The sequence below is a fragment of the Drosophila yakuba genome, chromosome 2R (assembly GCF_016746365.2).
Source record: "Drosophila yakuba strain Tai18E2 chromosome 2R, Prin_Dyak_Tai18E2_2.1, whole genome shotgun sequence".
Taxonomy (NCBI): Eukaryota; Metazoa; Arthropoda; class Insecta; order Diptera; family Drosophilidae; genus Drosophila; species Drosophila yakuba.
This window is the reverse complement of record NC_052528.2, coordinates 12,307,346-12,331,003: the sequence shown is the minus strand read 5'-3', so window position 1 is coordinate 12,331,003 and position 23,658 is coordinate 12,307,346. Positions and strand designations below refer to the sequence as shown.

At 45.3% G+C, this 23,658-nt stretch overlaps 14 protein-coding genes and 1 non-coding gene across 17 annotated transcripts; 6 read left to right on the top strand and 9 right to left on the bottom strand.

The window, feature by feature from the left end:
• The first annotated feature begins 1,101 nt into the window (after positions 1 to 1,101).
• LOC6530308 (glyoxylate reductase/hydroxypyruvate reductase) lies at positions 1,102 to 4,054 on the top strand. Of its 2 annotated transcripts, none has more exons than XM_015196476.3 (5): positions 1,102 to 1,192; positions 2,261 to 2,680; positions 2,974 to 3,311; positions 3,381 to 3,506; positions 3,827 to 4,054. In XM_015196476.3, exons 2-5 carry the CDS (start codon positions 2,283 to 2,285, stop codon positions 3,943 to 3,945), a joined length of 981 nt encoding a protein of 326 aa, XP_015051962.1. In that variant the 5' UTR covers positions 1,102 to 1,192; positions 2,261 to 2,282; the 3' UTR covers positions 3,946 to 4,054. The 2 variants fall into 2 exon arrangements, with proteins under 2 accessions (XP_015051962.1, XP_002091235.1); XM_002091199.4 differs by lacking the exon at positions 1,102 to 1,192 and adding an exon at positions 1,940 to 2,117.
• A 421-nt stretch (positions 4,055 to 4,475) lies between these two features.
• LOC6530307 (glyoxylate reductase/hydroxypyruvate reductase) lies at positions 4,476 to 5,953 on the top strand. Its single transcript, XM_002091198.4, has 4 exons — positions 4,476 to 4,931; positions 5,070 to 5,401; positions 5,454 to 5,579; positions 5,663 to 5,953. The coding sequence occupies exons 1-4, from the start codon at positions 4,528 to 4,530 to the stop codon at positions 5,779 to 5,781; spliced, it is 981 nt and encodes a 326-aa protein (XP_002091234.1). The 5' UTR covers positions 4,476 to 4,527; the 3' UTR covers positions 5,782 to 5,953.
• Positions 5,954 to 6,048: 95 nt separating this feature from the next.
• Positions 6,049 to 7,908, top strand: LOC6530306 (glyoxylate reductase/hydroxypyruvate reductase). Of its 2 annotated transcripts, none has more exons than XM_002091197.3 (5): positions 6,049 to 6,186; positions 6,257 to 6,665; positions 6,745 to 7,082; positions 7,135 to 7,260; positions 7,408 to 7,908. In XM_002091197.3, exons 2-5 carry the CDS (start codon positions 6,265 to 6,267, stop codon positions 7,524 to 7,526), a joined length of 984 nt encoding a protein of 327 aa, XP_002091233.1. In that variant the 5' UTR covers positions 6,049 to 6,186; positions 6,257 to 6,264; the 3' UTR covers positions 7,527 to 7,908. The 2 variants fall into 2 exon arrangements, with proteins under 2 accessions (XP_002091233.1, XP_015051963.1); XM_015196477.2 differs by having other exon boundaries at positions 6,050 to 6,186; positions 6,254 to 6,665.
• A 622-nt stretch (positions 7,909 to 8,530) lies between these two features.
• On the bottom strand, positions 8,531 to 9,477 carry LOC6530305 (trypsin zeta). The gene has a single exon (XM_002091196.4). The coding sequence runs from the start codon at positions 9,448 to 9,450 to the stop codon at positions 8,608 to 8,610; it is 843 nt and encodes a 280-aa protein (XP_002091232.1). The 5' UTR covers positions 9,451 to 9,477; the 3' UTR covers positions 8,531 to 8,607.
• A 458-nt stretch (positions 9,478 to 9,935) lies between these two features.
• LOC6530304 (trypsin eta) lies at positions 9,936 to 10,803 on the bottom strand. Its single transcript, XM_002091195.4, has one exon. The coding sequence runs from the start codon at positions 10,777 to 10,779 to the stop codon at positions 9,991 to 9,993; it is 789 nt and encodes a 262-aa protein (XP_002091231.1). The 5' UTR covers positions 10,780 to 10,803; the 3' UTR covers positions 9,936 to 9,990.
• A 445-nt stretch (positions 10,804 to 11,248) lies between these two features.
• On the bottom strand, positions 11,249 to 12,150 carry LOC6530303 (trypsin theta). Its single transcript, XM_002091194.4, has one exon. The coding sequence runs from the start codon at positions 12,128 to 12,130 to the stop codon at positions 11,342 to 11,344; it is 789 nt and encodes a 262-aa protein (XP_002091230.1). The 5' UTR covers positions 12,131 to 12,150; the 3' UTR covers positions 11,249 to 11,341.
• A 1,488-nt stretch (positions 12,151 to 13,638) lies between these two features.
• LOC6530302 (trypsin alpha) lies at positions 13,639 to 14,507 on the bottom strand. Its single transcript, XM_002091193.3, has one exon. The coding sequence runs from the start codon at positions 14,480 to 14,482 to the stop codon at positions 13,712 to 13,714; it is 771 nt and encodes a 256-aa protein (XP_002091229.1). The 5' UTR covers positions 14,483 to 14,507; the 3' UTR covers positions 13,639 to 13,711.
• Positions 14,508 to 14,624: 117 nt separating this feature from the next.
• LOC6530301 (trypsin epsilon) lies at positions 14,625 to 15,473 on the bottom strand. The gene has a single exon (XM_002091192.3). It carries the CDS (start codon positions 15,449 to 15,451, stop codon positions 14,666 to 14,668), a length of 786 nt encoding a protein of 261 aa, XP_002091228.2. The 5' UTR covers positions 15,452 to 15,473; the 3' UTR covers positions 14,625 to 14,665.
• Positions 15,474 to 15,710: 237 nt separating this feature from the next.
• On the top strand, positions 15,711 to 16,521 carry LOC6530300 (trypsin beta). The gene has a single exon (XM_002091191.4). It carries the CDS (start codon positions 15,727 to 15,729, stop codon positions 16,486 to 16,488), a length of 762 nt encoding a protein of 253 aa, XP_002091227.1. The 5' UTR covers positions 15,711 to 15,726; the 3' UTR covers positions 16,489 to 16,521.
• A 1,008-nt stretch (positions 16,522 to 17,529) lies between these two features.
• On the bottom strand, positions 17,530 to 18,412 carry LOC6530299 (trypsin delta). The gene has a single exon (XM_002091190.3). The coding sequence runs from the start codon at positions 18,372 to 18,374 to the stop codon at positions 17,604 to 17,606; it is 771 nt and encodes a 256-aa protein (XP_002091226.1). The 5' UTR covers positions 18,375 to 18,412; the 3' UTR covers positions 17,530 to 17,603.
• A 1,118-nt stretch (positions 18,413 to 19,530) lies between these two features.
• On the top strand, positions 19,531 to 20,395 carry LOC6530298 (trypsin delta). The gene has a single exon (XM_002091189.4). It carries the CDS (start codon positions 19,552 to 19,554, stop codon positions 20,320 to 20,322), a length of 771 nt encoding a protein of 256 aa, XP_002091225.1. The 5' UTR covers positions 19,531 to 19,551; the 3' UTR covers positions 20,323 to 20,395.
• Positions 20,396 to 20,573: 178 nt separating this feature from the next.
• Positions 20,574 to 20,997, bottom strand: LOC6530297 (coiled-coil domain-containing protein 103). The gene is made up of 2 exons (XM_002091188.3): positions 20,775 to 20,997; positions 20,574 to 20,713 (listed from the first exon to the last, which is right to left on the bottom strand). The coding sequence occupies exons 1-2, from the start codon at positions 20,945 to 20,947 to the stop codon at positions 20,614 to 20,616; spliced, it is 273 nt and encodes a 90-aa protein (XP_002091224.2). The 5' UTR covers positions 20,948 to 20,997; the 3' UTR covers positions 20,574 to 20,613.
• A 166-nt stretch (positions 20,998 to 21,163) lies between these two features.
• LOC6530296 (trypsin iota) lies at positions 21,164 to 22,006 on the top strand. Its single transcript, XM_002091187.4, has one exon. The coding sequence runs from the start codon at positions 21,195 to 21,197 to the stop codon at positions 21,957 to 21,959; it is 765 nt and encodes a 254-aa protein (XP_002091223.1). The 5' UTR covers positions 21,164 to 21,194; the 3' UTR covers positions 21,960 to 22,006.
• A 16-nt stretch (positions 22,007 to 22,022) lies between these two features.
• On the bottom strand, positions 22,023 to 22,109 carry Trnastop-uca. Its single transcript has one exon. It is a non-coding gene; the product is annotated as a tRNA-Sec (tRNA).
• A 186-nt stretch (positions 22,110 to 22,295) lies between these two features.
• LOC6530294 (death-associated protein 1) lies at positions 22,296 to 23,633 on the bottom strand. Its single transcript, XM_002091186.4, has 4 exons — positions 23,483 to 23,633; positions 23,353 to 23,416; positions 22,729 to 22,817; positions 22,296 to 22,662 (listed from the first exon to the last, which is right to left on the bottom strand). The coding sequence occupies exons 2-4, from the start codon at positions 23,396 to 23,398 to the stop codon at positions 22,507 to 22,509; spliced, it is 291 nt and encodes a 96-aa protein (XP_002091222.1). The 5' UTR covers positions 23,399 to 23,416; positions 23,483 to 23,633; the 3' UTR covers positions 22,296 to 22,506.
• Positions 23,634 to 23,658: the final 25 nt, after the last annotated feature.

The following is a 23,658-nucleotide window of genomic DNA, read 5'->3' as shown; positions in this document are numbered from 1 at the left end:
TTCACGTTCAAGCTAAGTTAAATCAGTAATGGTTTGTATAGCACCAGTGCTATAAACCATTGTCTAATTGATATTATTAATCAATAATACCTTTATTGGAATACTACCTATATTTATATATATATATAAATTCAATAAGATCTAGTCAGTAAAATATTGGACCGACAATTTAAGTTAAGAGCATTTGGTCACGAATTTCTAGCTAGTTTATAGCGAAGACGCTCATCGCTGACGGCGACGTTGACGCCAACGCGAACGGTTCTTGCCGCCGCTTTCACACAGACGAAAAGCGTACATACAAAAGGGTACAGCGGGGTGCGTTGGCCAACGCTGTGCGCCTGCTGCTCTGCGGACAAAATTTGAGCAGATCCGCTCACAAAAAAACGTACTGCACTGCGAAATAGTGCTGGTCGTGTAGGTTCCACGTTCCAACCGCCTCGGCTCCATGGCACCACGCCTAAATGGCCAAATGGCTCCACTGCTCCAGTGGCTCCAATTGCGGTGGTGCCCATTCCAGTTGGAAATAGCATGCGAGCACATGGGAAAAGTCCCCAACTGGTATTTCTAGCAGGCGCGCAGCTTTCCCAACTGCTCACTCCCTCAAAGAGTTCCGTTTCTGTCCCGTTCGCACCGATAAGGAGCCTTGCGAGATAAGCAGCCGGAAAGGGACGGACTGATGAGTGCCGGCAAAGCGCAGAGTGCATCGATAGAAAGGGATGGCCAATGATGGTTTAATCAGAAGGGGGAATCGCCGATCGCTGATAGCACTGGAATTCCAGTTCATCTAGCCCCAATATTATGTTAAATAGTAAATTACATTTTTACCTGAGAATTAAGGCATACTGGGGTCTTAAAAGGTGTATTCTACGATAATTTAAGTTTCTTAGATCGTCTATTGTTTTAATTATTTTATGTAAACGATTTGATTTTCACGAATCTTTTCAGTTGTAATCTCGAAACATCAGTTCACCTATTTCATCATTACATAAAATGTAAAGCGAATTAATATGTAGGCAAATTATTCCTAAAGCAGACAAATTGCCACAATTCATGTGCTGTTAACTCTTTTTTGGGTATCAATACTTCATTTGCGATACTGGTTGGGTTCTATAAAAGGCTTAAGCTTTGGGTTCCCATCTCAGTCGTGCGGCAAACGCAAAGCTGAAAAGTATTGTAGTTCTATAGATCTACGGTAAGAGAAAGTACACACCAAGAGAACTAATAAACTCAGTCGGATCGCGAGCTTTTATTTGCTAGGCAATAGAAAAAAGTTTTAGTTGAATTTTCACGTCGAATACGTTTGGAGGCAAAGTGTAGCATAGAGTAAAAAAAACAAAATAATAATAATACAGTATAGTGGTTCTAATGTGGCATTGCTGTCGCAAACATTTTAGTTAAGAGAATTTTTAAGAGTGATGGTTCGTTCGTTTGTGACATCAAACAGATAGTGTATTAATATCGAAATATTTGTGTGGTTTTTTTCCATTCCGTCCCGTAAACAATGACAACAACTCAAATTGTCAAAAGTGTTGAATTGAATGAGTCGTGAAAAAAATAATTAGAACATACATATCTAAAAGTTTTTGTTTTGGGAATTTCGCCATAAATCTTGTGCCTCAAGTGCGGGAGATAGCGACCGAATAAACACCAAGTTTAAGTACTTTATTAATTTTCTGGTACTCTCCAACATGGGTGTTGTTTAATTATTGACCGCAGTAGATAATCTTTTTTGGCCTAAATTTATTGTCTCTTCTTTAACCATAATAATTGGTTAAGCCTTTGATAAATTTATCTTTGCTTCGTAATTTTTTCAGTGAAGCGCATTGAAACCTAATTATAGAATGTTTATTTTTGACAATTGGTTATTGTTATTTATCCAAAAACAATCCCACCCCAATAAAAACTGCAATATTATAGCTTAGCTCTTAAACCAGAAGAGACTCAGATTCACATCAGCTGCTCAGCGGCTTGAACGCAAACATATACATACATACATATAGGAAGAGAGATAGAGCGCTGATTATAATGCTAAACAGGTTCATTGGTTTATCGGCTGCGATCGTGGGTCGGAGCAGTCGGATCAGCGGCTTTGCGTTCTCGCCGCTCCTTAAAGCTGGGTGCGTATGCCGCTTGAAAGTTCAGTCGCTCGCAACACTCGACTTCGATCGCAACACGTCAAAATGCGATCGATCGCCAATTCGCTGCTGCCACTGATTGTGGCCTTGTTAATCGCCGATTGTAATGCCTCCCTCCCACGCAGAAATCAGAACCAAAACCGCACAATGTCCGCTGGCAAGGCTTTCAAGGTACTGGTGACACACCCCGAGGTGCCCCAGGAGGGCATTGATCTGCTAAAGGAGAACTGCGAGATCATCCAGGTGCAGAGTGTTCCCACCAACAGGGCGGAGCTGCTGGAGAAAATCCGTGGCGTGGATGGCGTTCTCTGGGGTGGACATCAACCCCTCAATGCCGAGGCCCTCGATGCTGCCGGCCCCCAGCTTAAATCCATCTCCACCATGTCGGCGGGTATCGACTACGTCGATGTGCCGGAGGTCAAGAGGCGCAAGATCCCCCTGGGACACACGCCCACCGTTCTCAACACCGCCGTGGCCGACTTGGCAGTGGGTCTCCTGATTGCCGCCAGTCGCCGTTTCCACGAGGGTCGCAAGAAGATCGACAAGTGAGTATTAGTAGTTGATTGATAGTTGATTGGTATACTTAAAGACAATCTTTTTTGCTGTCAAAAATAATAGTAATCATGGTTTTTGCTGCCAATAATTATGGTTCTACATTTGACAAATCGTATAATATATTTCCATTTTGAACTTAGTGTGACTTGCAGAAAGCGTTTCTGACCCTAAAATGATTGTATTCCTATGTTTGAGATATATTTTGTTGTTAAGAACTCAATCTTTACTTTCAAATTTATTATACCATTTAATTTCTCAATTTGCTATTTTTGCGTTTCTAAAGCGACCAGTGGGAAAACTACCATCTTAACTGGCTGTTGGGCCAGGATATCCGTGACTCCACCGTAGGATTCTATGGCTTCGGAGGTATTGGTCAGGCTATTGCCAAGCGCTTGTCTGGATTCGACATTGACAAGGTGCTGTACACTACACGCCGTCGTGTTCACAAGGAGATCGAGGAGGAGTTCAATGCCAAGAAAGTGGACTTCGATACCCTTCTGGCCGAGAGTGACTTTATTGTGATCGCTTCTCCTTTGACCAAGGACACACAAGGTGTCTTTAATGCCACCGCCTTTAACAAGATGAAGCAGACTGCAGTGCTGATTAATATTGCCAGAGGCAGTAAGTTTTCAGTAACAATTGCGTTTCTTGACGGAATTAACCTAGTAATCCTCTTAATTTATCCCTCAGAAATTGTCAACCAGGATGACCTCTACGAGGCTTTGAAGTCCAACCGAATCTTTTCCGCCGGACTCGACGTCACGGATCCGGAACCTTTGTCGCCCACGGATAAGCTGTTGACGCTTGACAATGCTGGTGAGTGGGAAAATGAAAATAAAATTGTAGTTGCTTTTAGGCCCCCACCTAGCAAATACTCCTTATCAATGAAAAGATTTTGTCTTATCTCTTTAGTGGTTGACAATGTCTAAAAGTATTTTGGAAAGATTTCATTAAGGTTTCTTGAAGGTTACTAAAAAATAAGGTGACGTTTCTTTTTGTTTAGTTTTATCATATTTCTGCGTTCTTGTCGACCTTTAGTGTCCCCTTTTATTTTTGTTGATTTATAAATGATTGTTATCTTGGTGTGGGTAATCGTATCTTGAACTAACCACTTGATGTTTTTCCGTAACTTTCAGTCGTCCTGCCCCACATTGGATCAGCCACCAAGCGCACCCGTGCCGACATGTCCACCATTGCTGCCCATAATGTGCTCCGCGGCTTGGCTGGGGAGCCCATGCTGTCGCCCGCGTACTAGTAGATTTACATACAATTATGGCTGCTAACCAGTTTGGGATGCCAGCCCAACAATGCCTTGACTAGATGTGTCAGTAGATGTGAAAATAAAGTTGCAAATAAAAAAACAACTGTTTCCTGGTGCAAAGTGGCTAATTTCAGTATGTGGGAATCTAATCTATTGGCATAGCTTGACTGATTAATAGGAAATAGGTAAAGCCTAGGAGAGTCGCTGATAGAAACATAAATATATTATTTACTTGAATTATATATACAGATTGTTGAAAGAAATATTCATGGATGCATTAGATTGGATGTTAATAGTAAATAATAATAATATTTAATTGACTAAATGTACACCTTTGTTTTGACTGTAATGCATCATTACATATTCCATCCATAGAAAGTGTGTAGTAACGCGTAGCATTTCAAGAGATGTGAGCAAACTAAAGTGTAAAAGCTTAAGAGCACATTCTGAGCTTAAGAGCAAATATTGAGCTTAAGAGCGGGGCACAGAATAAGCTTAAATTGTTATCTCGCAAATTTCCACTTAACAGTTTAGCGCTGCTATCGGCCGCTGGTAGTCCTATATTTTTCCCCCATAATGTCTCGCGCGACAAGGGCATTTAAAGTGCTGATTTCACATCCAAATGTCCCTGCACCGGCTTTGGAACTGCTCCGATCCCGTGGAGCGGAGACCATCATCTGCCAGAGTGTGCCGCCCTCGAGGGAGGAGATCCTGCAAAAGGTGCCCGGAGTGGATGCCATCTATTGGGCGCACTATCAGCCACTGAATGCTGGAATCCTCGATGCTGCTGGTTCCCAGCTGCGTTGCGTCAGCACCATGTCCTCCGGAATCGATTTTGTGGATATTCCCGAGTTCCAAAAGAGGAGAATCCCCTTGGGCCACACACCCGGGGTGGTGAAAAATTCGGTGGCCGATCTTGCCATTGGTTTGATGATTGCAGCTGGTCGTCACTTTCACGCCGGTCGCACCGAAATCGAGAGGTAAGAACAGCTGATGGGCGCTTTTGCCTAAAAAGCTTTTAATAAAGAAAGCTTTTTAGGTAAGGGCTGCGAACTAGCCATTTAAATTTTTAAATGAATACTGACTGATTTTGATCAATTTAAACATAATGGTTACAGGTCCCAATGGAAAATCGAGCAGATTAACTGGATGATGGGTCAGGAGATTCGCGATTCAGTCATCGGTTTCTTTGGTTTTGGCGGTATTAGTCAAGCCATCGCCAAGCGATTGCAGTGCTGGGATGTGGCCAAGATCCTCTACCATACTCGCACCCGAAAGGAAAACGATGGCGACTTCAAGGCCGAGCACGTGTCCTTTGAAAAACTTTTACAAGAAAGTGACTTCCTGGTGGTAGCTGCTCCACTTACAAAAGAAACCCGAGAGAAGTTCAATGCAAAGGCCTTTGAACTGATGAAGCCGAGCTCTGTGTTTGTCAATGTGGCCAGAGGAGGTAGTATTACAAGAACTGTATAAACGTAGGGCCTATAAATAGATCTTTACAGGTCTGGTAAATCAAACTGACCTCCATGACGCCTTGACAAGTGGTAGAATTTTTGCCGCTGGCTTGGATGTGACCACCCCAGAACCACTGCCCGCCAATAGTCCTCTTCTCAAACTGCCCAATTGTGGTAAGTTAGGTTCAGTGAACATACATACATACTCGTATATCCTTCTCGTTGGGTGCACTAAAACAGTACTTACATTTCTACAGTTATCCTTCCCCATATGGGCACTCAGACAATGAAGACTACTATTGAAATGAGTTTGCTTGCTGCCAATAATATTTTGAATGCCATCGAAGGGCAGCCCATGATAAAGCCTGCCTACTGAGAAGATGTAAAATATGAATAAAAGAAACTCTTCTGTTTCACGTATACTCGTGAAACTGGGATCAGAAACAACCTAAATTAAACCAATAAGTGTCGAACGTAGTACACATATATATTTTATAGATTAATTAAAATTTGCTGTTAAATGCAACAATTAAACCCAAAGCTCTTCATGCGTTGTGTTGTCAGCTTTTTCTGAGATATAGGGGCTTGCGATATCTGGTGCTCTATAAAAGTCGGGAGCCAAAGCCAATAGTGGTCAGTCGTTCAACAAACGTAGGGAACAGAGCTTCGGTGCTAACAGATGCTGATAGTTTCGCTAATTTAAGAGCTGCAAAGTGGAGAAGCGAACAAAAAGCTTTTAAACTGCTGACGAACGAAGAGAATTTTCGGAACTCTCTGCTTAGTGATTATCTATTAAAAGTGACACTTGTTATTTTGTTTCCTATCAAATAATATCTTTTTGTCACCAGAAGAACTTTAAATGTCTGCAACAAAGCCTTTTAAAGTGCTGATAGCGCATACCGATGTTCCGCCAGAGGGTATTGAAATCCTGAAGGAGAAATGCGAGATCCTGCAAGTGATAAATGAACCTCCAAAAAATCGGCCGGAAATTCTAGAAAAGATCAAGGGTGCTCATGCTGTTATATGGGGTGGCCGGGACATACTCAATGCCGAGATACTGGATGCCGCTGGGCCTCAATTAAAGGCAGTATCTACCATGTCCTCGGGGATAAACAACGTGGATGTGCCGGAGCTAAAGAAAAGGGGTATCCCTTTGGGAAGTACTCCTGCGATGCTTACTGTTGCGGTAGCTGATCTTACGGTGGGTCTATTGGTCGCCGCTGCTCGGAGGTTCCAAGAGGGTCGACGGAAAATAGACAGGTAATGGAAAACATATTTTTTTATTTCTTATTTAATCCGCTGATATCGTAAAATGTACTATCCCTAATCTATTATCCAGTGACAAATGGGATAAGGACCATCTTAACTGGTTGCTAGGTCAGGACATTCGCGGCTCCACCGTGGGCTTTTATGGCTTTGGAGGCATTGGTCAGGCAGTGGCTAAGCGTTTGATGGGATTCGAGATTGAGCGCGTGTTATATACCACCCGGAATCGCGTTCGCCAGGATATCGAGGAGCAGTTCAATGCCAAGAAGGTGGATTTCGACACGCTCCTGGCGGAAAGTGACTTCCTCATCATTGCATCCCCATTGACCAAGGACACATTGGGATTGTTTAATGCCACCGCCTTTAATAAAATGAAGGAAACGGCAGTACTCGTCAATGTTGGCAGGGGCAGTAAGTATACTTAAAAAAAATACAACTAAATGCTGAATACCTGTTTTGGTAGAAATTGTCAACCAGGATGATCTTTACGAGGCGCTTAAATCAAGCCGAATTTTCGCAGCTGGTTTAGATGTTATGGATCCCGAACCCCTTCCTTCCAAAGATAAATTACTTACTTTAGACAATGTTGGTAAGTAATCCTATAACTTTACTAAGGATTATGGAGACCTGTCATTCAAAGCATTCCTATCACACCCTGATACCTTACTTGATGATCTACATATAGTCCCATTGATATTAGGCACTAAAGATTTCTCCTTGTTTTCTTTTCATGAAGTGGTTACTCCTCATGTGGGCTATGCCACCCGGAGAACCCGAATTGATGCAGCCAATTTGGCTTCGCGTAATGTCCTTCAAGGACTGGCCGGTGAGCCCATGCTGTCACCTGCCTACTAAAATCGGTCTAGGCTAGGTGTATTAAAACAGAAATCAACGATGAAAATGTATTTTTCTTAAATGTGTGATTTAATTACGAAACAAGGGATAACGCTATAGTCGAGTTATCCGACTAAAAGATACCAACTACTTAGCTACCATCATTACCGCAGATTAGCAAAGTGTCGCTACCCTTTCCACCACCACTGCTCCTGCCTCCCAGCAAAAGCCAATGCATATCCGTGGGCACAAAGTCATCCGGAAGCTTTGCCACCTCAACCGAATCGCGGCTAACGTCACTGCACTTGGAAATTTATAATATTTATTATTCCACATTTTGTTCACAAATCATGTCGATTCACCTCATAAAATAGATATCTTCATTGATTGCTGCTTCAATCCACGCAACCCATTGTATAATTTGTAGTGTTTTTCTGCTTTCCTCTGACGTATCAGAGTTTTTTATCAAGCTTTTCTTGCAGATTCGCGTTTTTGACTTAAATTTTCATGTATTTTTAACTACATTGCATTAACTACATTGCATTGTAATTGCAATGTTTTGTTTGTTTAAGCTAAGCAGTTCAGTTGTCCGGGAGATTTCAGTCAATTGTAGCATTTTTGTTACCATGGATTTCAGGTTGTGGCATTGACTAAGGGTTTGGATATCGGGTGGGTCCGATTGACACATTATTCGTGTATTTAATACGTTAACCCTTAGGCTTGCAGCTATACCTAGGATAAAGATTGCAAATGTTATGACTAAGAATGTCTTTATAGACCATAATAATGACCAGGCGCCACTATAAATGTTGAAGAGCTAAGTGTAGAAATCCAAATATTATGATGTACAATGCTCATTGGCCCAATTAACCACCCAAATCTAACAGTATGGCATACTTTTGGGGATTTGGTCATAAATACTTTGAATCGAACTTCTGGCCAGCCACACAACCTTAATCCAATACGCTCATCTAATCGTTGATTAAGCTGATTATATTGGGAAAAGATTAATAAAAAACCTTCAGTTCGGAAAAACCCGTGGCACGTGGCTGCAGAAGCGAATTTATTTACAAAACGTGCTGATAATGATGACATAATTCATTTAGAGCCCCGCCAGAACAGCATCGATCCAGGGTCTCAGGTAAGCCACATTGGCATAGACGCCGGGATAATTGGGCAGTGCACATTTGTTGCCCCAGGACACGACTCCATGGAGCTCATCGCGCACCACCAACGGCCCACCGGAATCTCCCTGGCAGGCATCCGCACCGCCGACACCCCGTTTGCCGGCACACAACATGGCCGATGTGATGCGGTAGGTCTCATCGCCGAAGTCCTCGTAGTCCTGGTCACACAACTCGTTGCTCACAATCGGCACATCTACCGCGAGTAGTTGATTCGAGGCGGAGCCAGCGGAAGAAGTGGTTCCCCATCCGCTGATCTTGCTGACCGTTCCCTCAAGTGGTGGCTCCGAAGCCAGCTTAATGGCCTTGATGGTGAAGTTATTGAGTGGCAATGGGGGATCCACGAATAGAATGGCGATATCATTGTTGTAGGCAGCTCCCGAGAAGTACTCCTCATGCATAACGATCTGCTTGACATTGGTGATGACGCCATCGGAGCCTGTTCGCCAGTTTGACCCGGCCACCACCTTGAATTGACTAGCCACCGTGCCGATGATGCAGTGCGCCGCTGTCACTATTGTGGTTTCATTGAAAATGGATCCTCCGCAACGGTGTCTATAGGGATTCTCCGGCGTGGTGATACCCTTGTAGCGCAGCGAAATCTGGTACGGTACCTGCGCTATGTCCGTCACATAGCCACCCACAATGCGCCCGCCCGGAACGCTCTTCTCATCCAGATCCTCCAGAAGGGGAAGACCTTGGGTCAAGGCCACCACGCCGACGAGAAGAGCCAAAAGGCAGACCAGCCAAGAGCTCGACATGTTTACAAAGGCAAGCAGAATAGGGAACTGAAGGCCCAAACTTTTTGGCCGTCGTTTCCATAGCTTATCTAACGGTCGATTCGAATATAGCAATCATAAATTCTATAATGGATATGCCTGGTCATTCGTTACTACAAGCGATTAGGATTTATAGGCTCCTAAAACAGTGGCTAACATAATTGGGATTGCTTTTTAAATTTTACATTTTAAATTGATTCTATTTAAGTGAAAATATTTGTAATCAGTTTATTTTTGTGCGAGGATTTGACTGCACTTATATTTTGTAAATTTCCTTAAGTAAAACATATAATAATACCGTTTTAATTTGGTTTTAAAATATTTACGTGATTAATGGAGTCTCTAAAAAATGAACTGTGGACCTAATAGTCAGTATTACCAATAAAGAGTTTACTACTTCGATAACTGCAGTTTTTTAATCGGCTATATGTACATATAAGCTGTCTGAACTATAAAGACGTTTCTCGTTTGTAGTACGTTATTTTATTGGGCATTTGATATAATCGGCGGTTATAATAGGTGTTATACATAAGCTGCTCGCTGTTTGGCTATCCAGTCCTTAAAGTAGGCCACATTTGCGTAAACGCCAGGATAGTTTGGCTGTGCGCATCCTTCCCCCCAGGAAACAATGCCGGACAGCTTGTTAGCAACAACCAGAGGTCCTCCGGAATCTCCCTGGCAGGCATCCTTTCCGCCCTCCGATAGCCCGGCGCAGAGCATTCCCTCGCTGATTGGACGCCAGTAGTAGGCTTGCTGGCACTTTGCCGAGTCGACAACTGGTACCTTAACCTGCTGCAGTTGATCGGAGGGCAGGCCATTCTCCTGGGTGTAACCCCAACCACTGATTGTGGCCTGGACTCCAACGGCTGGTGGCTCCGAGGCGATTTCAATGGCCTCCATGGTGTTAAAGCTAGCCAATGGCAGGGGAGGATCCACAATCACCAGAGCAATGTCGTTATCCGTAGTGGAGGCGTTGTACAACTCGTGGGGTATCAATTTGGAAACGCGCACCACCACGCCATTCATGCCACCACGGCTATCATCTCCTGCCACCACCAGGAAATTCTCCGCCTCGCGGTTGTAGACACAATGGGCTGCGGTTGCTATTGTCACCGCGTCCAGGATGCAACCACCGCAGGTTTGGGCGTAGGAGCTGCTCGAGGAAGTGCGCCTGCGCAACTGCACCACATATTTGGTATAGTAACTGGAGGTATCTGTACCACCAACTATGCGGCCATCTGGTTGCGCCGACACTGCGCCAATTCCTAGAAGAAACAGCAGCGCTGGAATCCGTAATATGACTTTGTTCATTTTGTGGTGCGGAGAGTGACTAAATCGAATCTTTTACTTTGCTCGAAATCAACGAAAAGCTTTGGCTCATATCGCAAATTGGTCAATAAACGGCTTTTATTTTAACACCGATAAGATGACCATACGAGAGCGGTAGCTGGTTTCTCCGAAACCATAGCTGACTAAGAATAATGCCAAACAATTAGCCTTAGTCCAGCAGTGTCAAATATTGATCAAATATTTAATTGCCACTTAAAGCAATAAAAAGCTTAGATTGGGTAAATAAAATGTATATCACACTGTTTCCTTGTTAGAGCAATGAAAAGGAATACTGCAAATTGGCATGGCTGTCTAAAATATATATATAAATACTATAATCATGTATAAGGATATTTTGACTGGTACACATAGATTTGGCTAGAAAAGACAGACCAACCACCGAATTTGCCACAAATGTGTATATTAATGAATCATAAATGCATCATCCACATGAAGCTTAATAACAATTTAATGGGCCTGCAAGCTTTTTGGTTTTGAATCGCTACACAATCCCCGAAAGTATGGTACAGTCTATAGGATATATCTACAAAGTTTCGGTTGCATTCAGGATCCACTTTCGCAAGACGGCCACATCGGAGTAGACACCGGGTAGGAGGTGCGAGGCACAGGCATATCCCCAGGATACGATTCCCACCAGAGTGTTACCGACCGCCAGAGGGCCACCGGAATCTCCTTGGCAGGCGTCCTTGTTCTTCTCATAGGCACACACCATGCTGTCGTAGATGATCTCGCCGTACTTGTACTCATCCGACGCGCAGGTCTTCCAGTCCACAATGTCGACGGATACCTCCTGGAGCGTCTTGGGCAGGGTCATGCACCAGAAGTAGCACTTGGAACCCCAGCCGGTGACCACAGCGGTGGTGCCAGTGGGCGGAGTTTCCGTGGCCAGTTCGATGTATCGAATGTCTTCGGTTTCCTGCACCTTTTCGGCCAGCTTCAGTATGCCCACGTCGTACTCCATGGTCTTGGAGCTGTAGTCCTCATTGTAGGCCAACTCCCGGACAGCAACCACAACTCCACCCTCATTGTAGAGCGTGGAACCGAGACGCACGAACACCTTGGAGATCTTCCTGCCCACCAGACAATGGGCCGCAGTGACCACGGTATCTTCGTTGATCAAGCTACCACCACAGAAGTGGGAGCCACTCTTGGTCTGCAGGGAAACCTGGTAGGGATGCGCTCTGATTGTGGTATCCACGCCGCCCACAATGCGACCTTCGCGCTCGAAGGGATCTGCATTGGAGACCCCAACTGTGCCAGCAAAGGCGGTACCCACAGCGAGGCAAACTAGAAGAACCACTAATCCCTGCATTCTGAACAAGCACTGGCCAATCAGCGAGCCATTGCAGACATTTATAACCTTCCTTTCGAGCGCGAGTACGTTGATGAAGTGGGTGGAATGTTACCTTCGAGTGGCCAGCCGACAGTATCGGTCAATCTTTTGATCCGAGGAATTAGCATACCGAGCACTAGAAGGCAGTAGGCTTGCTCCTTATCAATGGGACTTACTATCAATCAAAGAAGACTATCAATCTGTGCGCAGCACCAGTCACAACTCGGAAGTCGGCACTTCAACGGGTGTTATTCGATATAGATTGCTTGTCCTCATATTTTGACCTTGTCATTCTAGGGGATTGGAGGAGCTTTTAGCAAGACACGCCTTTATTATATAGGGAATACATTCAAAAAATTAGCATTGACACAAATAAGTCATTTATGACTTTACAATAAAGATTATTATCCGAAAACTACATGCATTGAAACATTTTAGCAATTTTTTTTAGCATTTTTTTGTAGCAAATATATTAACTAGAACATATTTTTTTCCATACCAATGCTAGATATGGATTTGAGCTCTTCGTCATATGACTTTGGTGTTCATGAACAAGTGAGTCTTACGCAAGGCACTCCTAAACCTAATTGAGGTTTACTGGAAATTTCACCTGAAAAGAAATAATTTTTACCACATTTCCGAAGTGGAAAAGGAGATTCCTACGACAGGTAATACCCAAAAGTAGGTTAGGTCATAACAGAGACACTTTTAAGAGGTCATTAAAAGCACAAATTAACCCAAAAGTCACCAATGCTCCGTCGAGTTGGAAATACCCGTTAAAACAAGGGGTGGCTACATAAACGACCGGCTCTGCCAATCAAAAAATTTCTACTTAAAAATGGCAAAAATCAACTTTAGTATGGAACTGATAATGAAACTTTTTATAAACACCATTATCGGCTTCAAATATTGAGATTACCATTTGCAAATTGTTTATTCTTTCGCAATTGTTGTTGCAATTAATTCACAAATATAAAGAAACAATCCATTCCAACCATCTATTCACACGGCCCATTATTTCAGCAGTCACGGTTCACCAAGACGTTCAACTTCAAGAGTCCAAATCTGTGCAATCTTATCTATTTCATTTTTGCGGCTAATTAATCTTGCCACAGCTGTCCAATCCATCACTCAACTTATCAATGGAAGATGAATTGGAACCCTAGCCACGCGATGCACTCGAACTTGATTAGATTGGTCCTGGACAAATGTTTACCCTTAGCCACTCGAGCCCATTGAAATCGCTGGAAATCACAGAAGGTGCGTTGAATTGTCGTACCATTTGTGAATACCCTCGAACCCTAAAACAGATAAGACCTGTGACGTGGGCAGCCTCGAGAACTACTTCCCTGTTGGTAATTAAATAATACGTAATTTGTAATACGGGGTACGTGTAATACCTTAATGATCACTTAACTTCTGCTTCCTTTTTTCTATGACTTAAATTGGGAGTAAATACAAAAACAGACCAAATACAAATCATCTACTTATGTTCTGAATGGCAAATATTTATTGATTGAATTTGACACATCCATTTGACTCAACCTACAGGTTATCCGCTTAGATGCTGTTGGCAGTGCTGATCACCCAGGTGCGGAGAACAGCCACATCGGCGTAGACACCGGGGTAGTTGGCGTAAGCGCATCCGTAACCCCAGGAGACAACACCGACGAGGACTCCGCCGGAGACCAGTGGGCCACCGGAGTCACCCTGGCAGGCATCCTTGCCGCTTGCAGCAGCGCAGATCATGGTGTTCTTGATCTGGCTACCGTATCCGTAGGTGGAGGAAGCACACTTGCTCTGGCTGAGGATGTTCACGTTCACGTACTGCAGCTGGGAGGGGATGGAGCTGGATCCGGACGACTGGGTACCCCAACCGGAAACAGCGGCAGAGGCTCCGTTGGCTGGGTTGTAGGTGGCCAGGCCAATAGCCTTGATGCTTGAGCTGAAGCTCAGGGACGAGCTAAGTCGGATGACAGCGATGTCATTGACCATGGTGTTGGCGTTGTATCCCTCATGGTTGCGGAAGGCGGCCACCTTGGCGACGACTCCACCAGAGCTCCAGTAGCTAGATCCAGCACGGACCTGCAGGACGGAAGCGGACACGGACTGCAGGCAGTGAGCGGCGGTCACAATGATGTTGGCAGAGTAGATGGATCCACCGCAGGAGTGGCTTCCACTGCGCTGCAGGGAGATCTGCCAGGGGAAGCTGCTGATGGTGGTAGCAGATCCGCCGACAATGCGGCCATCCAACTGGGGCAGGAGTCCCTCGGGGACGGTGCCTCCCAGGGCGCAGACTACGGCGGACAAGAGGATCACGATCTTCAACATGACGGGCGTTGCTAGCAAGTGCTGGGTTACATGCCGCCAGTCCAACCTTATATACAGCCGGCGCTACAGGTCTTATCTAGCCGCAAGTTCGAGGGCTTACACCTGCGACGCAATTGGGCCCGAATAGAGAAAGAGATACCAATGGTGATTCAATTGCGATTTATTTCAAGTGTTTGTCTGGCTTTACACCTCCTCGGCGGTCCTCTCGATCCATTCGTGGAAGTGGGCAACATCGGCGTAGACACCGGGATACCTCACATCGCCGCATCCATAGCCCCAGGACACAACGCCAACAAGGCGGTCTCCGGAAACAAGTGGGCCACCGGAGTCACCCTGGCAGGCGTCCTTGTGGGGGGCGTAGGCGCAGAGCATGGTGTCCTTGATCTTCTTTCCGTAACCGAACTCATCGGAGCGGCAACGCGACACATCGACGATCTCCAGATTAACGGCCAGCAGATGGTCGGGAATGGTGCTGCCACCGGACTCGGTGGTGCCCCAGCCGGAAACCACGGCGGTGGCGCCCTCACGAGGGTTGGAGTCGGCAATACGGATCTCGCGGATGCTGGAGCGGAAGCTCAGATCGGACTCGATGCGAATAATAGCAATGTCGTTAACCATGGTGCGGGCGTTGTAGCCCTCGTGGTTGCGGAAGGAGCGAACGGAGTGGACACTGCCGCCGGAGCGCCAGTAGGTGCTGCCCACACGAATCTTCAGGTCCTTGGCCTCAATCGACTGCAGGCAGTGAGCGGCGGTGATCACAATGTCATGGGAGTAGATCGATCCACCGCAGAAGTGGGATCCAGCGCGCTGCAAGGACACCTGGTAGGGATGGGCGTCGATGCTGGTCTCATAGCCACCAACGATACGGCCATCCAACTGAGGCAGTAGGCCATCGGGAATGGTGCCTGCCAAGGCGCAGGCCAAAACGGAAAGTAGTACCACGGCTTTCAGCATTTTAATCGGTTGCATGCCGATTCCCGGATCAAAACTCCTTTTATACAGTCCCCGCAGCAAATATCTCTACTTGATTGACAGCTACATTAAACTGCTGCATAACTTTTGCGTCATTGAAACCGTCGATATAGGCGGTAAAATTTAGAAGTAATCAGCTTACCAGACGTTGACCACTCCACGTCGTTATCCACTTTAACCATCTCACTTGTCCATTGATTAAACGTCCCCCAAGATAGTGACCCCTATAAAAGCACACTTTTCGATTCGAGGAGTATTCATTCAATCGCAACATGCTAAAGTTCCTGATCCTGTTGTCGGCCGTAGCCTGCGCCCTGGGAGGCACCATCCCCGAGGGTCTCCTGCCCCAGTTGGATGGACGCATTGTCGGCGGCACTGCTACCACCATCAGCAGCTTCCCCTGGCAGATCTCCCTGCAGCGCAGTGGAAGCCACTCCTGCGGTGGATCCATCTACTCCAGCAACATCATTGTGACCGCCGCTCACTGCCTGCAGTCCGTGTCCGCCTCCTCCCTGAAGATCCGCGCCGGTTCCAGCTACTGGAGCTCTGGTGGCGTAGTCATCAGTGTTTCCTCTTTTAAGAACCACGAGGGTTACAATGCCAACACCATGGTCAACGACATTGCCATCATCAAGCTCAGCAGTGCCCTGAGCTTCAGCTCCACCATCAAGTCCATCTCTCTGGCTAGCTCCAACCCCGCCAACGGCGCTGCTGCCTCCGTCTCCGGATGGGGAACAGAGTCCTCTGGCTCCAGCTCCATTCCCTCTCAGCTGCGTTACGTCAGCGTGAAGATCGTCAGCCAGAGCCAGTGTGCTTCCTCCGCCTACGGATACGGTAGCCAGATCAAGAGCTCCATGATCTGCGCTTATGCCAGCGGCAAGGACTCGTGCCAGGGTGACTCCGGTGGCCCACTGGTCTCTGGTGGAGTCCTCGTCGGTGTTGTCTCCTGGGGTTACGGATGTGCTGCCGCCAACTACCCCGGTGTCTACGCCGATGTGGCTGCCCTCCGCAGCTGGGTGATCAACAACTCCTAAGCATTTTGCGAAATAAATCATATATGCACAGTTCATGAGTGTTTCCAGTTTTTTCAAATGATTCAAAATGGCCATGGTTAGAAAATAAGAAACAGGGCTCAAATTATTAGCTCATAAATATTCCCAATACAATGGCTATAAGATATAGTGAGCATAGCAAGCAGTAAAGGGAATGCTTTCAGGATTACTTCTTATAACTTTCTGATGAATCGTCAGTTCCGAAAAGAAGAGGGATTTTGGTAAGTTAAACCCACCCATTTACTCTTCAAAACAACCATAAAGGTTAAGGGCGTAATGCGAATTGGAATCAGATAGGCATTGTTAAGATACTTTTACATTTTGAACTACAACTTTATAGTATTATTATTACCACAGGTCCCTATGTTAGGCGAATAGAAAAAGCTTGATCCTGATCATACATTTATGTATTTTATAGGGCCGAATATGCAGCATTCTAAATACATATTACATATTATATTATACATTTTACATACATTTTCACAAAACTAGGTTACCCTTTCACTTTAAGAGTGAGTTCCTTCAGCATGAGTTTAAAAATATGTCTATAGATTGTGTGGATTACAGCGCAAAGTAGTTGATCTGCAAATTTTTAAACAAATAACACTATTTCCCTTAACAAATTAAGTCTAATGTTTGATCAATGATTTATTATAATTTTAAAGTGGCACGAAATGCTTGCGGAGATTCTTGAAAACAATTCCCTAACGAAATACTTTGAATTATTTTAAAATGATAAACACATTTATAAGTGGCCCTAAATTGGTTCCTTACTTCACCTTTGGTGTCGACTCTTGTGCCCAAGGTATTTGGTCTCGATCAGAAGGTAAGATTATATATCCTGTTTTCCTGTTTTTTAACCTTCTAGCTAGATTAGACACATTAAAGTTGAAACAGTAATACATCACAACCGTAATGAGAGCCAACATGAGTAATATCCCAACTCAAATATATTCCGCTACTTTTATTCAAGATTTAAATTGGGAGTGTGTTTAAGTACCCAGACCAAATACAAATCATCTATTTATGTTCGGAATCGAAAATATTTATTGATTGAATTTGAAACATCCATTTGACTCAACCTACAGGTTATCCGCTTAGACGCTGTTAGCAGCGCTGATCACCCAGGAGCGGAGGGCAGCCACATCGGCGTAGACACCGGGGTAGTTGGCGTAAGCGCATCCGTAACCCCAGGAGACAACACCGACGAGGACTCCGCCGGAGACCAGTGGGCCACCGGAGTCACCCTGGCAGGCATCCTTGCCGCTGGAATAAGCGCAGATCATGGTGTTCTTGATCTGGCTACCGTATCCGTAGGTGGAGGAAGCACAATTGCTCTGGCTGACGATGTTCACGTTCACGTACTGGAGCTGGGAGGGGATGGAGCTGGATCCGTAGGACTGAGTACCCCATCCGGAGACGGAGGCAGCAGCGCCGTTGGCGGGGTTGGAGCTAGCCAGAGAGATGGCCTTGATGGTGGAGCTGAAGCTCAGGGCACTGCTGAGCTTGATGATGGCAATGTCGTTGACCATGGTGTTGGCGTTGTAACCTTCATGGTTCTTGAAGGCGGCCACAGATACGGTAACACCACCGGAGCTCCAGTAGCTAGATCCAGCACGGACCTGCAGGACGGAAGTGGACACGGACTGCAGGCAGTGAGCGGCGGTCACAATGATGTTGCTGGAGTAGATGGATCCACCGCAGGAGTGGCTTCCACTGCGCTGCAGGGAGATCTGCCAGGGGAAGCTGCTGATGGTGGTAGTAGTACCTCCGACAATGCGGCCATCCAACTGGGGCAGGAGTCCCTCGGGGACGGTGCCTCCCAGGGCGCAGGCTACTGCAGACAACAAGATCACGAACTTCAGCATGGTGCGAATCCAATGAGTTTACTCGGAGCTGGACACCCCTTTTATAGGAGGTTCCACTCTGCTCGCAGCACTGTAATCATAACTTTCAATTAGTTTTATCATCTGAGTGTCAGGGAAACCCAAAAAAAAATCGTTGAAGTGCCCAAATGATATTCCATAATTCGAAAGTCGCGTGGCTCTTTATCACAAAAGGAAATAAATATGCAACGAAAATCTAGCTACTGCTTATATATCACCTTTCTAAATAATTTTGGTTCTATTTATTATATTCAAATTCTTAAGTACTTTTTAAAGTAACAGGCAGAAGCGTTTGCGACCATATAATGAATATTGTATATTCTTGATCGGAAAAATAGCTAGCTATGTCCGTCCGTCCGTCTGTCCGTCCGTATGAACGTCGACATCTCAGGAACTATAAAAGCTAGAAAGTTTAGACTCAGCATGCAGACTCCACAAGTTCTTAGACCCATGCTGCCACGCCCACTCTAACGCCCACAAAGAGCTAAAAAATGTCAATGTTCAAATTTTTCCTTAACACTTCCACTAGCTGAGTAAAGGGTATGAGAAAGTCGAGGAACGCTCTTGTTTTTGTTGTTTTCTATGGCAAATATATGATCTGTTGTATTGAAAATATCACAAGTGCTCATTTTGAATAAATTCATTTTGCACTCAGTCAGTTTGTTTATTATACAGAGACACATTTAAATAGGTAAAACATTAACACAAACTAATAAATGAAGAAACGGTTCTTTTTATATGTGGCATACTTTTCAATAAATGCAGTATAACCTTTTCCTAAACATCTAGGTGTCGAATTTTGTATATATTGTACATGATATTATTATATTTATATATGTTATACATAGTTGCGTACATCAACAAATATAATTATCATAAGCCTTAACTTCTTATAAAAAAAATGCAGTGCGTTTGATAATAAAACCTTATCTTTTTTTAACTACATAGTGCACTGGACTTTGTAAATAATTTTACGTATAGAAATACACTTCTTATTCGCGAAATCTACCTTTCGGTCACACATATTAAAATTATTTTGGATTTCCCTGACAAGCAAATGATAAAAATAATTGAAATTCCTGATTAGAGCGCCGCAAAGAGATAAAAACCCTGTATAAAAGAGGTGTCCAGCTCGGAGTAAACTCATTGGATTCGCACCATGCTGAAGTTCGTGATCTTGTTGTCTGCAGTAGCCTGCGCCCTGGGAGGCACCGTCCCCGAGGGACTCCTGCCCCAGTTGGATGGCCGCATTGTCGGAGGTACTACTACCACCATCAGCAGCTTCCCCTGGCAGATCTCCCTGCAGCGCAGTGGAAGCCACTCCTGCGGTGGATCCATCTACTCCAGCAACATCATTGTGACCGCCGCTCACTGCCTGCAGTCCGTGTCCACTTCCGTCCTGCAGGTCCGTGCTGGATCTAGCTACTGGAGCTCCGGTGGTGTTACCGTATCTGTGGCCGCCTTCAAGAACCATGAAGGTTACAACGCCAACACCATGGTCAACGACATTGCCATCATCAAGCTCAGCAGTGCCCTGAGCTTCAGCTCCACCATCAAGGCCATCTCTCTGGCTAGCTCCAACCCCGCCAACGGCGCTGCTGCCTCCGTCTCCGGATGGGGTACTCAGTCCTACGGATCCAGCTCCATCCCCTCCCAGCTCCAGTACGTGAACGTGAACATCGTCAGCCAGAGCAATTGTGCTTCCTCCACCTACGGATACGGTAGCCAGATCAAGAACACCATGATCTGCGCTTATTCCAGCGGCAAGGATGCCTGCCAGGGTGACTCCGGTGGCCCACTGGTCTCCGGCGGAGTCCTCGTCGGTGTTGTCTCCTGGGGTTACGGATGCGCTTACGCCAACTACCCCGGTGTCTACGCCGATGTGGCTGCCCTCCGCTCCTGGGTGATCAGCGCTGCTAACAGCGTCTAAGCGGATAACCTCTAGGTTGAGTCAAATGAGTGTGACAAAATCCATCAATAAATATTTTCGATTCCGAACATAAGTAGATGATTTGTATTTGGACTGGGTACTTTAACACACTCCCAATTTAAGTTGGTGGTTAAATCTTAAAAAAAGTAGCATAAATGAAGTGTTCATTAAAGTATTAGACGAACCCCTTATTACAAATAAGGGTCGAGACCAATGCCTAAGAAGTTTGCGGAATAAAACGAATTTACGACTATAATGGTTGTCTTTTAACTTTATTGCGTTGTTAACGAATTAATCCCGGGCCGCGGAGTTCCATAGTCGGTTCTTGGTCTGGAAGTTGGCCTTGTCGCTCTTGGTCACTGGACGAAGGTGGGCCGCATCCACTATGTTCCTAATGGCATTTGGCTCATTCGAATATTTAAAGCTCAGACATGAATGTATGTGTTACTTACTTGAATTCGTCGTAGCTCTGGGTGCTATAAACAGCCCTGAGTTTGGCATCGTTGCGAAGTTCATAGAGTTCTCCATCACGGATGCACTGCAAGCAAGTTTCCCGCAGACGGACAAGCTCCTCCGCGGTTATCTTCCAGTTATCCATGTCGGTATTCTGTCGAAAAAGTCCCATATGGATATTCACGACTGCAAATAAATAAATTTGTTTGGCAATAGTTGCCTGGGCAACGTGTTTTCATATCGAACAAGAACCGGGAAACCGGGTAAGGAATAGTGCTGACCAAAACCAACCGAGGGTATCAGCAATTCCAGCGATAAGCCACCAATTAGCCGAAGATTAACTTTTACAGCCCCATTTAAAACCCCGTCATGTATCGGTTTCATGGACAAATACGAGCAGTTTGCACTTGGCTTTCGGAATGGCAGTTTACGGAATAGTGGGTACGGTGCTGGTCCTCTTCCTGCTCGGAGAAGCATCAGATGCGGAGCCAACTGGACGAATTGTGGGCGGAAGCGACCAGGTGATTCGTAATGCCCCCTGGCAGGTGTCTATTCAGATCAGTGCGCGCCACGAGTGCGGCGGAGTTATCTACAGCAAGGAGATCATCATCACGGCTGGACACTGTCTACATGAGAAATCCGTGACCCTGATGAAGGTGCGTGTGGGTGCACAGAATCACAACTACGGCGGCACATTGGTGCCTGTGGCGGCGTACAAAGTCCACGAGCTGTTCGATTCCCGTTACCTGCACTACGACATTGCCGTGCTCCGCCTGTCCACACCACTGACCTTTGGCCTCTCCACCAGAGCCATCAATTTAGCCAGTAAGAGTCCATCGGGTGGAACGACAGTCACTGTCACCGGCTGGGGTCACACCGATAACGGAGCCCTCTCCGATGGCCTGCAGAAGGCCCAGCTGCAGATCATCGATCGCGAGGAGTGTGCTTCGCAAAAGTTTGGCTATGGTGCGGATTTTGTGGGCGCAGAAACAATATGTGCCGCCAGCACTGATGCAGATGCAGATGCCTGTACAGGAGACGCTGGAGGTCCATTGGTGGCCAGTAGCCAGCTGGTGGGAATTGTATCCTGGGGCTACCGGTGTGCGGACGACAACTATCCCGGTGTCTATGCCGATGTGGCCATTTTGCGACCTTGGATAGTCAAGGCGGCCAATGCCATATGAATACATTCAGCAAAATAAAGAGCATCTTTAAAGATTTGGAATACCAATATATGTATTTATATTCGCCCCCCAGGTGGAATCGAACCACTTCGACGCTAATCGACTACGGATTTGAAGTCCGCACCCCGGACCACCGAAGCTCAGTGGGGCATTGAGCTTGATAGAATTTCCTTACTTATATGCACGTTGTGCTGAATAAGAACTTGGGAATTTTAAGAGTACGTGTGGGCAGATTCCAGTAAATCTGAGGGCAATAAAGATAATATCGGACAAGGCAATATCATGTACATCAATATCAATACATCGATCAACCTTTTCGAAACGAAAGTCTTGAAATCTATAAAAGGGATACAGTTTATTACAAAATATTAACTCAGAAAATCAGCATTTTTAATTTATGGAATGCAGTGGCATATAAAGGCATATAAAATATAAAGTAAATATCGCATTCACAGGCGACTTCAATACCGTTAAGAGGACTTATAGAATTTCAACATAAGATCAAAGAGATTAGATAATGATAATAGTTTATCGGCCGGAGTCCGCATCACTTGCGTGGCTGCTGGATGTGGATCTGGGGCTTCTGCTGCACTGCAGCCGGTGGCTTGGGCGAATGAGCCACCTGGGCGGAGGCGGGCGTAAAGTCCGTGTTGCCCTTGACGGGGGCACCGCTCACTGAGCCGGAGTTCACGGCAATGGGTTGCTTTGGATGAAGGGATAAAGGGAGTAAGTGCAAATTGAATATCACATATTTAAGAGAAGAACTCACTGTCAGTCCAGTGCAATCCTCTGCATCCTTGGGTGCACGGTCTGCCGTGGGCGCTTTGTGCTGCACAATTCGCATGCCACCGGCCTTCACTACAATTTATAAAGAAAAATATATTACTATATATATATGTATATATTTATATATCTTTTAGGCCGTAGAGTAGCTATTTGAAAGTAAAATATTACCATTGGTGTACGAAGATGATCTAGACAGTCATTTTTAAACGTTAATATGTAGGTACTTTTGTTTAGAAGTTTCTTTTGTTAAAAACCGATAAGGGGTTATAAGCCTCATACAAATAGAATAATGCTTTTTTTTAGTTAACGATATTATTTGAATTGCATCTGACGTCAGCATAAATACAATAACACATACAGCCATGCATTCTTCAAAAGCCGTGCCTTTGTAGGCGTAGGCGTGCGTGTGTGTGCTTGTTTGTTTACTTATCAGCTTTGGTAGAAACAGGTTCAGATACTGATAAGGGCGTAGATATTCTGGCAATTGATTGTATTGGGTGCCTTATTAATTGCCAACAAGGCACTTTTTTCTTATAAGATTACATTGCTGCCAAAAAAAACAAAAGCTCGCCTGCACCCACACACACACCAATGAAAGTGCACTTACATGCAGGTGGGTGTCCGGCTACAAGATTTGGTTGTTCATCCGCCATTTTCTCCGGTTTAGTAAGCTGAGGGTCGGAAAAGGTATATAAATAACCAACTTGTGCATAGTTAACGACAATTCGAGGTCTTACCGCTTTCCTGGTTGTAAATAAATGCGCGGCACCGCTGTGTTTTGCTTTTGCGTTCTAATTGTGACACGTCTGACTGTTGCCTATCGAATTTTTAGCCCTTTCTCACTGGATGTGCAGTTACTCATCGGCTGCTGCATCGCGTTCTCACTGCGAACATTTTCAGACTTGTAAAAAAT